At 47.0% G+C, this 12,622-nt stretch overlaps 1 protein-coding gene across 4 annotated transcripts in view; it reads left to right on the top strand.

Annotated features, from left to right (window-relative positions):
• Positions 1-12,622, top strand: part of kif17 (kinesin family member 17) — a 164,113-nt gene that overhangs the window by 13,776 nt on the left and 137,715 nt on the right. For all 4 annotated transcript variants that reach the window (XM_072478507.1, XM_072478506.1, XM_072478504.1 and 1 more), the window contains exons 2-3: positions 3,833-3,979; positions 4,684-4,785. In XM_072478507.1, coding sequence (XP_072334608.1) covers positions 3,833-3,979; positions 4,684-4,785 — 249 coding nt within the window. The remainder of the gene's footprint in view (positions 1-3,832; positions 3,980-4,683; positions 4,786-12,622) is intronic.

Raw genomic sequence — 12,622 nt, 5'->3', positions numbered from 1 at the left:
TTAGGGTTCGTCCGGAGGTGGCAGCTGTTTATCGACCTCTTCGGGGAAAGCTAAACTGTTGGCAGATACAATAATGGGAGTTAGGGAATGAGGCGGGTAGGGGGAGTTAGTTTAGTTTAGTTCAGTTTAGGCGGGATCAGCTAGAGGAGATGCAGGGACGTTGGAAATTGTGTATATAAGCTAATTTGGTGGGGTATGGTTGTTGGTTGGAGGGGTGTTACGTACTGAATTATGTTTACATTTGAATTTGTCTGTTTTGTTGTTATAAAACCATGAATGTCTTAATAAAAAGTTTGTCAAAAAAAAAGAAATTGAACAGATCAGGCAATACTAAATTAACACTATAGTCTACAAAAACCTAGGTTTTACTCCTTCCTACTTTTCACTTCTATCCAGTTCCCTTATTTCTAAGAATCATGAGGATTTATTCACTTCCCCTAGGATCAAACCAAAGTTTTCCACAGCTCTCCAGAATTCACTCTTGATTTGCCCCTCAGTGTTTCAGCTGTTCTTTGAGATATGGGATTTCCTAAGGATAATTCCATTGGCATTTGGCCAAGCGACCCTTCAATGTTCCTGTAAGACTGTACAAATTTGGATGCCTCAGCCCGAGCTTGGGCTCTAATTGCACTCTTTCTTAGTGATTCCACATCAGAAATCCCCCTGGCTTTCAAGGGCTATGTCCTAGGCCCAACCATCTTCAGCTGCTTCATCAATTACCTTCCATCAAAGGTCAGAATTGGGGGCAGGTGGCACAGTAGCAGAGTAGTTCGCACGGTTGCTTCACAGCACCAGGGTCCCAGGTTTGATTCTTGACTTGGGTCACTGTCTGTGCGGAGTTTGCACATTCTCCCCGAATCTTTGTGGGTTTCCTCTGGGTGCCCCGGTTTCCTTCCACAAGTCCCGAAAGACGTGCTTGTTAGATGAATTGGACATTCTGAATTCTGCCTCCGGGAACCCGAACAGGCGCCGGAGTGCGGTGACTAGGGGATTTTCACAGTAACTTCATTGCAGTGTTAATTTAATCCTACTTGTGACAATAATAAAGATTATTATTATGTTCTGGACTGCACAATGTTCAGCACCATTCACGACTCCTCAGATACTGAAGCGAATGCAACAAGATCTGGACAATATCCAGGCTTGGGCTGACAAGTGGCAAGTAACATCCTTGCCACACAAGTGCCAGGCAATGACCACCTCCAACAAGAGAGAATCTAACTATCGCTCCAACATTTAATGGCATTTCCATTACTGAACCCTCTGCTATCAACATCCTGGAGGTTGCCATTGAACAGAAACTGAACTGGAATAGCCATAAAAATGCTGTGACCACAAGAGCAGATCAGATGCTGGAAATTCTGTGGCAAGCAGCAGTTGTATCATGTGTATCATCTACCAAATGCACTGTAGGAACTCACCAAGGCTCCTTGGAAAGCACCTTCCAAATCCATGACCACTATCATCTAGAGGGACAAGGGGCAGCAGATATATGGGAGCCCCACCGCCTGGAAGTTCCCCTCCAAGCCACTCACCATCCTGACTTGGAAATCTATCACCATTCCTTCACTGTCTCTGAGTCAAAGTCCTGGAACTCCTTCCCTAACAGCACTGTGAGTGTACCTGCACCACATGGACTGCAGCAGTTCAAGAAGGTAGCTTATCACCTTTTTAAAAAAAAAAATTAAAGTACCCAATTTTTTTTTTCCCCAATTAAGGGGCAATTTGGTGTGGCCAATCCATCTACCCTGCACATCTTTGGATTGTGGGGTGAGACCCATGCAGACATGGAAAGAATGTGCAAACTCCCATGGACAAAGACCCGGGGCCGGAATTGAACCCGGATTCTCGGCAACCTGAGGCAGCAGTGCTAATCACTGCACCACTCTGCCGCCCATCACTACCTTCTTACGGGCAACTAGGCAATAAATGCTGGCCTAACCAACATCGCTGACATCCCATGAATTAATTTAAAAAGTGGATGTAACAAGCCTTTTTCCAAACTAGTTCCACCAAGAAATCCTCCTGTTTAGAAGTTGCTGTTAACTTTGTTGATTTGGAGACAAGAATAATTTAAATTCTTTATTGGAATAAGTGTAGACATCCTGTTCCTTCCAAAAGCTAAAAGATGGGTCATCCATTGTTTGGGTGTCATAGAATAGAATCCCTGCAGTGCAGAAGGAGGCAATTTGGTCCATCGAGTCTGCACCAACCCTTCGAATGAGCACGCTACCCATGTCCAGTCCCCCCTATTCCCATCACTTAACCTGCACATCCATAGACACTAAGGGGCAATTTAACATGGCCAATCCACCTAACCTGCACATCTTTGGACTGTGGGAGGAAACCGGGGCACCCGGAGGAAACCCATGCAGACACGGGCAGAATGTGCAAACTCCACACAGGCAATCACCCAAGGCTGGAATTTAACCCGGGTCTCTGGCGCTATGAGGCGGCAGTGCAAACCACTGTGCCACCGTGCCGCCCTTGTGCTGCCGTGCCTTCCTTAGTACCCCACTTCCAACTCTGACCTTATTTAATAACTGCAGGTTATCCTTTGAACTGTAACTATTCCAGGTCTGGTTGGTTTGCAATTATTTTAGATGTTTACCAGTTTCTCATTCAAGATTTCTATTTACATTTAAAAAAAATATTCAATCCCCAAACTTCAAGTTATATTTCTGAGACATGAATTATGAAATCAGATTTTTGCAACAGTGGTGTTGAGCCACATTTTGGAACTGCAACTGTACGAGTGCTTATCGTACTCCACCATTCTGTTCGATAGGAGGATGCAAGGTTTTGACCCAGCAACAATGCAAAGCCATTGAAATATATCTGAGTCAAGACTGTGTGTGACTTGGAGGGGAACTCAGCAGGTAAGGTGTTTCCATGCATCTGCTGCCCACATCCATCTGGAAAAACTTGCATTTGTAAAGTGATGTGGAAAAAGACTTGGTGTTTTATGCATTGCATCTTATAGATGGTGCAAGTATCTTTAAATTGGTGGGTGAGGTGCTGATCAAGCAGCCTGCTTTATCCTGAGCTTCTAGTGTTGTGGGCATTATTCTCATCCAGGGAGTATTCCCCATCACATTGGGGTGGGGGGGGGGGGGGGGGGGGAACGAGGGGTAGGGAGGAGGAGGACATTGGGAGGCAGGGAGAGGTCAGCAATCAAGAGGAAGCCCCAGTCGAAAATTTAGAGTGGAGATGATGGGAGATTAACAATCGGAAGGGGATGTCACCGGAGAGTGCCGATTTGATCAGTGTGGTATTGAAATGCAGTCTAATGCCAACAGCATTGGTTCAATTCCTGTACTGGCTGAGGTAGTGCTTTACAGTTTGTAAAATAATCAAGTGTAGTTGCTGTTGCAACATCATGGTTGCTTAAAAGATGGGGAAAGAGCTTTGGGAAATGGCGAAAGCTTGTAAAGCAAGAATGTATTTTTGATGTTTTCTTAAAAGATCTCAGACAATTGTGACTTGTATGTGATGCAGGATGAACCCTACAAGACACACAACATTTATTTTCACCAGAAACTCTCAAGAACTTTTACAGCAGTTTGGGGAGAAACAGATGCCCAGTGTCGGGAGAGTTTCGGAATAGAACAAAGAGGTGGATTCTAAGAAAGGAGGGGAGGGAAGTGGAAAGGCAACATTTTAAATTAAAGTTTTAAAATTAATATATTTTGTGGATATACTCTAAAAGCAATGTGGATATAAAAATCATCTTTGTTCCCATACCACACATGATAATTATCAGTTTGATTGAGACACTTTTATGCCTTTAGAATTATAATTTTCAATTATGAGTAATTCAATTCTTTTCTAGGGTGTCACTGAAGGCTACAATGGAACAATATTTGCCTATGGACAGACAGGAAGTGGGAAGTCGTTCACCATGCAAGGCATTTCTCATCCAACATCGCAACGAGGAGTTATTCCCAGGGCTTTTGAACATATATTTGAGAGTATCCAGGTAGTTAAGTTAGAGCTCTGACTTTATAATGGATTTGTGAAGTTATTTATTGAATTCTTGTGAGACCCAAGAGTTGCAAAGGAGATGGTGATACAATGCAGTTTTTTTGCTCATGTCTCATTTTTTTCCAGTAATAGACCTGTAGCATTTGTAGCATTTATCTAGTATCCCTGTGAGTCAAAGGTGCAGAAAAATGAATTCCGAACATCAAAACATTTGGCATGGTACATGTCTTCTTGAAGCATAAGTAAAGGCATATTCAGATGTGAGTCAAAGACTCATGAATAAAACAGAATACTGGTTTGCATTTGGGATTCACCATATGATGAGTTCCTGATCTCAGTTATCCTGTCACCGATGTCCAACCAGAGTTGAAGCAGCTCTCCACAGGGAAGAAAATAAAGCTGGATGGTAAATCACTTTTGCCAGTCCTAGAGGTTGGATTGTGTTAGAAATAGGAGCTAGTTGATAACTTGTTCTTGTGGGAGGAAGTACAGAACAGTGACCTCAAAAAGCACATTTTAAGCTGCCATTTATATTCTGCTCTGTTGTTGTCTTCCTCCTTAGCTGTTCATAAAATGAAATAATCAGCTATTAGTCAACATCATTACATTTAGATTTGATATCATTTAGTACTTTGATTACTTTGCAGCAAAATGTAAGCAGTTTAAGTGGTTTCACTGCCACTGTGTGTTCACCCACAGTGTACAGAAAATACAAAGTTCCTGGTGAGGGCTTCATATTTGGAAATTTACAATGAAGAGATCCGAGACCTTTTGGGGAAAGACACCAAACAGAAGCTGGAGGTAAAATGAACATTTGAATGAGCATTGTTTCAAGATAAGTTGTGTTATAATATAAAAAATCTTATGCAATGAATGTCTATATTAACTGTTTTGGAGCTGTTCTTTGTTAATTAAAACTTGAGAGAACCAGAACATCAGTTGTAACAACAGAAACAGGTCTTTAATGAGCTCATGTTACAGGACCCTTCAGCTGATGAGACAATCCCATGTTGAACATACTGGAAGAAACTCTGGGAGTAGCAATGGCATGGAATGTACTCTGGCTGAGGGACTACAGTATCCATCGCCAAGAGTGGTTTGGTAGCACCACTATTGACTCAGCTAGGTGAGTCCTTAAAGATAGCTGTCAGACGAGGACTGCAGCTGGTAGACAGAGAAACATCAGCAACAGCCCCTGGAGAGCTCAAGTGGTGGTTGTAAAGACTGGGGAGAAACATAGGATGGTCATAGACTGCAGTCAGACCATCAACAGGTATACGCAGCTCGACGCGTACCCTCTCCCCTGCATATCTGAAATGGTCAACCAGATAGCGCAATACAAGGTTTTCTCCACTGTGGACCTTAAATCAGCCTACCACCAGCTCCCCATTCGCTCGGACAACAGCAAGTACACTGCATTCGAAGCAGATAGGCGGCTCTACCACTTTCTCAGGGTTCCCTTTGGTGTCACAAATGGGGTCTCGGTCTTCCAACGGGAGATGGACCAAATGGTTGACCGGTACGGTCTGCGGGCTACGTTCCCGTATCTCGACAATGTCACCATCTGCGGCCACGACCAGCAGGACCACGACACCAACCTCCGCAAATTCCTCCATACAGCAAAAATCCTTAACTTAACCTATAACGAGGACAAATGCGTGTTTAGCACCGATCGCCTAGCCATCCTCGGCTACATGGTGCATGATGGAGTCATAGGCCCAGATCCTGAACGCATGCGCCCCCTCATGGAGTTTCCCCTCCCCCACTGCCCCAAGGTCCTGAAACGTTGCCTGGACTTCTTTTCTTATTACGCCCAGTGGGTCCCCAATTATGCGGACAAGGCCCGCCCACTAATCCAGTCCACGGTTTTTCCCCTACCGACAGAGGCCCGCCAGGCTTTCAGTCGCATCAAAGCAGACATCGCCAGGGCGACGATGCACGCAGTCGATGAGTCTCTCCCCTTCCAGGTCGAGAGCGATGCATCAGACGTAGCTCTGGCTGCCACCCTCAATCAGGCGGGCAGACCCGTGGCCTTCTTTTCATGCACCCTCCACGCCTCAGAAATCCGCCATTCCTCCGTTGAGATGGAGGCCCAAGCCATCGTCGAAGCTGTGCGGCATTGGAGGCATTACCTGGCCGGCAGGAGATTCACTCTCCTCACTGACCAACGGTCGGTAGCCTTCATGTTTGACAATGCACAGCGGGGCAAAATTAAGAATGATAAGATCTTACGGTGGAGGATCGAGCTCTGCACCAATAATTGCGAGATCTTGTGCAAGCCGCACGTCTACAGGCCAGAGAAAGCGCACCTGGTGAAGGCTTCCCGCCCCTTTGAACGCCTCAGCGTGGATTTCAAAGGGCCCCTTCCCTCCACTGACCGCAACACGTATTTCTTAAACGTGATTGATGAGTACTCCCGGTTCCCTTTCGCCATCCCATGTCCCGACATGACGGCTGCCACCGTCATTAAAGCCCTCCACAGCATTTTTACCCTGTTCTGTTTCCCCGCCTACATCCATAGCGATAGGGGGTCCTCCTTCATGAGTGACGAGCTGCGTCAATTCCTGCTCAGCAAGGGCATTGCCTCCAGTAGGATGACCAGTTACAATACCCGGGGAAACAGGCAGGTAGAGAGGGAGAATGGGATGGTCTGGAAGGCCATCCTACTGGCCCTACGGTCCAAGAATCTCTCAGTGTCCCGATGGCAGGCGGTCCTCCCCGATACACTTCACTCCATCCGATCACTGCTGTGCACTACTACCAACAAAATACCTCATGACCGTCTCCTTGCCTTCCCTTGGAAGTCCTCCTCGGGGACCTCGGTCCCAACATGGCAGGCAGCCCCCGGACCCGTCCTACTCCGCAAACACATACCCACAAGTCGGACCCACTGGTCGAGAGGGTACATCTCCTCCATGCTAACCCCCAGTACGCCTATGTGGCACACCACGATGGCCGACAAGACACGGTCTCCTTCCGGGATCTGGCCCCACTGGATCACACCCCGCCCCCCCCTCCACCACCACCAACCCCAACCATTTTTTCACCGGCGCACATCACCGCAGCCCCTTCCCAGGAGGATCCGTCCTCCCACTGGCTCCATCCAGATGCGATGAAGCTGAAGACGACACGCTCCCAGATCCATGGATGCCCGAGCCGACGCCAGCATCACCATTGCGACGATCGCAGAGGACGAACAGGTACCCCAACCGGCTGATAGTTTCATTGTAAAATGAACTTGTAAATAATTGTCTGTAAATATGTGTATTGCATGTAAAGGCACCGAAGAGTACCGCTATAACCTCTACCACTGTAAAAGCAAGGCCACCACCCCCGCCGGACTCTTTTTTTTTAAAACAGGGGGTGAATGTGGTAGGCTATATTAGGGGTATCACGGTACCTAGGTGGGATGTACCTTATACTGTAGTATGAGTGGTAGAACCTGCCTGCTGGTTCCGCCCAGCAGGCGGAGCATAAGAGTATGTGTTTCACCCACAGCAGTCATTCTGTACCGGAGAGGCTGGGGTAACTACTTGTTCATTAAAGCCTTCAATTGGACTACAATCTCGCTTCAGTAGTGATTGATCGTGCATCAGCGCCTGAGCCAGAAAAGTTGCCTCAGCTTTATGAGTGCCAGCATTCTTAGGAGATTTGCCTGAGAGGACTGTTGCATTCATGATTTTGGCCTTCTATGTCATGCCCAGGATGTGTGTTGTGCCACAAACAGCAAAGATGAAGTTTGTTGAGCTTCCTTTCTTGATAGCTGTTAGTCATCCATGTTTCATGTCAAACAAAAAAAGATAAGAGAAAGAACATAGGGAAAAATCCACTTGACCTCATCCTCACCCTCATGTATCTGTCCATGATGGTATGGTATTGGTACGAGTGACTGCCACAGAGCTCTTGTGGAGATGAAGTCTCAGCTTCAGACTAAGAACACCTTCCTTTGTATTGTCTGGCGGTACCGTGTGCAAAATGGATAGATTAGAACAGATCTAACAGTTCAAAGTGGTTATTCCTGAGGTCTTGTGGTCATCAACAACCTCAGATTATGTTCAATCATCATTTGTAATCTAGTGGTCGAACACATCCCTTGATCGACCATTACCATTGTTACGTTTCTGATGGGCAGATGGTGAAATAGAAACCCAAATGCTCATCTCTTTCTTATATTTACAGAATGCTATATTACAATTGTCTGCATCCTCCCTAACCAACACCCAGTGTCTCAGTTGTCTATCTGTAAAGCCTGTTGAATAAATCAAATAAACAAGTGAGCAAATAATCAAATCAACCCCTTAAAGGGAAACTTTCAGGTTATTGTAACAAAAGCAAAAATCAGCCCCCCCCCCCCCCCCCCAAAAACACACACACACACACAAACTGCCTGCTGCCTGAACATGTTATTTTTTATTACTTTATCCGAGTTACAAAGCCAGAGCTCAGAGTGTGGACAGGGGCAACCCCCTAATCCAGCTCCTTGCCTGCTCCAAAAAACAATTCAAATTCAAATTGAATCCAATTCATGGTCCCCATTAAAGAGACATACCAGATCCACACATTACACCTGATCCCACGCTCATCTTAACCAAAAGGGCGAGAAGTGATTCTGCCTGAACATGTTTGGTCAGGATCAGGGTGTTGGTGAAAATATTCACAAATAGACCTTAACGTGAGCAAAAAAGTAATTTATTGTACAGAGCTCTGGGAGTAAGGTCCTGGACCCCAGTCGGCACCTTCTCTCTGAGCTGTGGCTTAAAACTGTGTTAATATACCCTATCAAAGCAGAATTAGTTCACATTCTTCATTTACATACAGGCAATCAATTCTCTTAGTATCGCAGTTCATACCATATTTAGTTATCAATCCTTATTCTCTTAGTATCTCAATTCATGACATATGTGGCTATCAATTCTTTACACAGAAGTTTACATTTGTCCAATCCATTTGTTGTGCATGTGATAACATAAGGTCATGAGTTGCCAGTCCTGGCTGTGATCGCAGCTGTTTTGACAACTTAGAATGACAGTACCTGCAGAAATGGAGAACTGGTCATCATTGACCCATTGATTTTGGAAGATACATCTGCTAGAGTCACTCTTAGTCCAAAGTTCACTGGCTCAGCAGGAAAATACCATGTAGCAAAAAGCAATCATTAATTCATATTCCATCGGAAAGTTTACATCAACAAGGCCAACAAGGAGTCCTCTGATCCGACTTTTCCCCCCTTCTGTACCGGGTGATCAGAGATCAAGAGCATGGGGCTGAATGCAAGAAAAACTTGAGGAGCAGCTCTGCAAATGATGAAAAAGGGGCTGCCACCCCTTTATATTCACGGGCAGCACGGTAGCACACGTGGCTAGCACTGTGGCTTCAGAGTGCCAGGTTCGATTCCCCGCTGGGTCACTGTCTGTGCGGAGTCTACACATTCTCCCCGTGTCTGCGTGGGTTTCCTCCGGGTGCTCCGGTTTCCTCCCACAGTCCAAAGACGTGCAGGTTAGGTGGATTGGCCATGCTAAATTGCCCTTAGCGTCCAAAAAAGGTTAGGAGGGGTTATTGGGCTACGGGGATAGGGTGGAAGTGAGGCTTAAGTGGGTCGGTGCAGACTCAAAGGGCCGAATGGCCTCCTTCTGCATTGTATGTTCTATAACCACGTGGAACACAGATTCCTTAAGGCTGTTAAAATTACAGGCGTGAACCTAATCAACATTTTATTGCATTAACTGCTGTGTCGAACATCCTCCATGCCAAGTCTCTATATACACTTAAAAAGAATGTAAAAAAATATTTTGATGAACATTTTTACAACAAATGAACCCAACATTTTACAACAAATAAATCCCAACTCCAATGTCACGCCCCTCCCGAACTGCCACCACCCCTCCCCTTTGACGGCAACCGGATCTCCAAAATGTAAGACAAACAAACCTCATCCCCCGGTAGAACTCCTCATCTGTTCCTCTCAGAGCAAATTTTACCTTATTCATTATCCAAGTACAGGAACTCCATTAGATCCACCAGCCTCGGCAAGCCACAGGAGGGAGGAGCTGACCTGCACCCCAACAGGATCCACCTGCAAGTGATTAACGAGGCAAAGGCGAAAACATCTGCCCCTGCACCTGTCTGCAACTCCAGCAGGTCTGACATCCCAAATATAGCCTCCAGGAAATCTGTCTCCAATTCCATGTGCAGAAACTCAGGACGGTGCCGGAGGAAGGTTTGGGAAGACCTTTCTTGCAAAATTCTGCACCTGCATATACCCAACGTCCTCCTCACACTGGAGCCCATATCTAACCCCCAACTCCTCCGCTTCTCCAAAATCAGGGGCGAAATTCTCCTACCTGCCTCGCCACATTTCTGCTCCGACCGGCCGGCGGGAGTCTCCGTAACACCGGCCGGTCAATGGGGTTTCCCATTGTGGGGCAGCCCCACGCCGTCGGGAAACCCCCCAGCGCCGGCAAAACGGAGACTCCCGCCGGCGGAGAATGACGCCCCAGATTTGAGCCTCCCTGGCTCAATTCCCTCTTATCGGCATCACCCTTGAACCTGCCCTCAACTTGAAGTGCTGTCAGAATTGTCCCAAATCTTCAGCATGGCTACCAACACAGGACTACCCGAGTACTTCTCTGGGTCGAACAGTAGCAGCGCTGTTACCAGCACACGCAACCCCGACCCTTTACAAGAACCCAACTCCATTCAAACCCACAAATCATCATTCTCTCTACTCCAGCCCTGCACCATCTCCGAATTTGCTACCCAGTAATAGTGTAACAAGTTCAGAAGGGCCAAACCCCCGACTGCAGCCCCCTTGGGGGCACCACTTTCCTTATCCTAGCCACCTTCTCTACAAACACAAATTACAAGACCAACCTGTCCACCCCTTGAAAGAATGACTCTGGCAAAAAGACCAGCAGGATCTGGAACAGAAACAAGAACCTTGGAAGAATGTTAATTTTTACTGCATGCACTCTGCCCGTTAGCGACAAGGGGAGACTATCCTATTGCACCAAATCCTCCTCTCCCCCCCCCCCGGGCTTGTGAAATTAAGCTTTAAGAGGTCATGCTCAGTCCTGTGCCAGCTGCACCCCCAAATACCCAAAATGAACTTTTTGCTACTCGGAATGGCAATCCTCCCACTTCCGCAACTGCACCAGGAGAAGACACCACAAAATATTCGCTCATCCCTAAATTTAACTTATACTCCAAAAACGCCCACTCCCAAACTTCTCCAGCACCTAAAACAAATAAATCCACTCCACTCTGTCAAACACCTTTACCCCACCTAATGCAACCAACTCCTCCAGCTCCCTTCCCTCTGCCAGAGAACGCACCAGAGTCAGCAGCCGCCGCACATTTCACAACAGCTGCCTGCCCTTGATGAACCTTGTCTGATCCTCCCCCACCACTTCGGAAGGGACACCTCCAACCTTACCACCAACACCTCGTCAATATCTTAGCATCCATGTTCAGTAGAGAAATGGGCCTGTATGACCCACACTCCACCGTATCCATCGCCTTTTTGAGTAATAATGAGTTGGCTGCCTGCCTCATCTCTCCGGCAATACTCCCCTTACCATCGTGTCCTCATACATTTCAACCATCAGCTTATCCATCCGGCACCGGTGCCTTGCCCAACTACATTCTCCCTATCTCTGCCTGCACTTTCTCCACCCCCATTGGTTCCTCCAATCCGGCCCTCTTCTCCTCTCCCACCTCCAACTTCTAGTTGCTCCAGAAATTCCCTCATTTCCGACTCATCCTCCGGCGGCTCCAACTTATACATGCCCCTATAAAAATCTTCAAACACCTTATTCATCTCCTCCACCAACCTGCCTGTTCCATCCCTAATCCACACCATCTCCGTCACTGCTGCCTGACAATGTTGCTGACCCCAAGAAATCGACTGGCATTCTCACCATACTCAACGACAACACCCCTCGTTCGCCTCAGCTGCCGAATTGCCCTTCCTGTGGATAGAAGATCAAACTTCACCTGCAACTCCTTCCTCCACACCAAAAGGTCCGGTTTCAGATCCTCCACATATCTTCCATCTACCTCAAATCTCCTCCACCAACTGCGTCCATTCCCTATCCACCTTCGTCTTGAATGAAATTAACTCGCCCCTCACTATCGCCTTCAACGCCTCCCCAACCCCCGACGGCGAGACCTCCCCATTTCAGTTAAACTCCACATACTCCTCAATCACCTTCCCCATACTAGTGCACAAATTCGGGTCTGCCATCAAACTCACACCGAGCCTCCACGCACGCCTCTGGGCTGGACCCTTATCCAAGACCACATCCACCCAATGCAGAGCATGGTCCGATATCACGATCGCCGAATACTCGGCCTTCTTTACTCCAATGAGCAGCGTCTTCCCCATCACAAAAAATCAATCCTTGAATACACCTTTTGCACCAGTGAAACGAACGAATACTCCCTATCCCGTGGTTGTAAAAACGTCTCTCATGAATCCGGCCAATACACCCCCCCGGAAAAAGGGAGTGAGCGAAAGACCGCCATCAAGCGTGGTGAGGAGTTCAGTGGGAATAAAGATGGCGGGTGAGAGGCCGTGGCCCCGGCCAACACTTTTAATATCTTTTCCACCATGATGGTCGCGGCCCCACCCAATGGCCTC

This window comes from Scyliorhinus torazame, chromosome 16 (assembly GCF_047496885.1).
Source record: "Scyliorhinus torazame isolate Kashiwa2021f chromosome 16, sScyTor2.1, whole genome shotgun sequence".
Taxonomy (NCBI): domain Eukaryota; kingdom Metazoa; phylum Chordata; class Chondrichthyes; order Carcharhiniformes; family Scyliorhinidae; genus Scyliorhinus; species Scyliorhinus torazame.
Note: the sequence above shows the minus strand (reverse complement) of the source record. Positions and strands in the feature narration are given on the sequence as shown.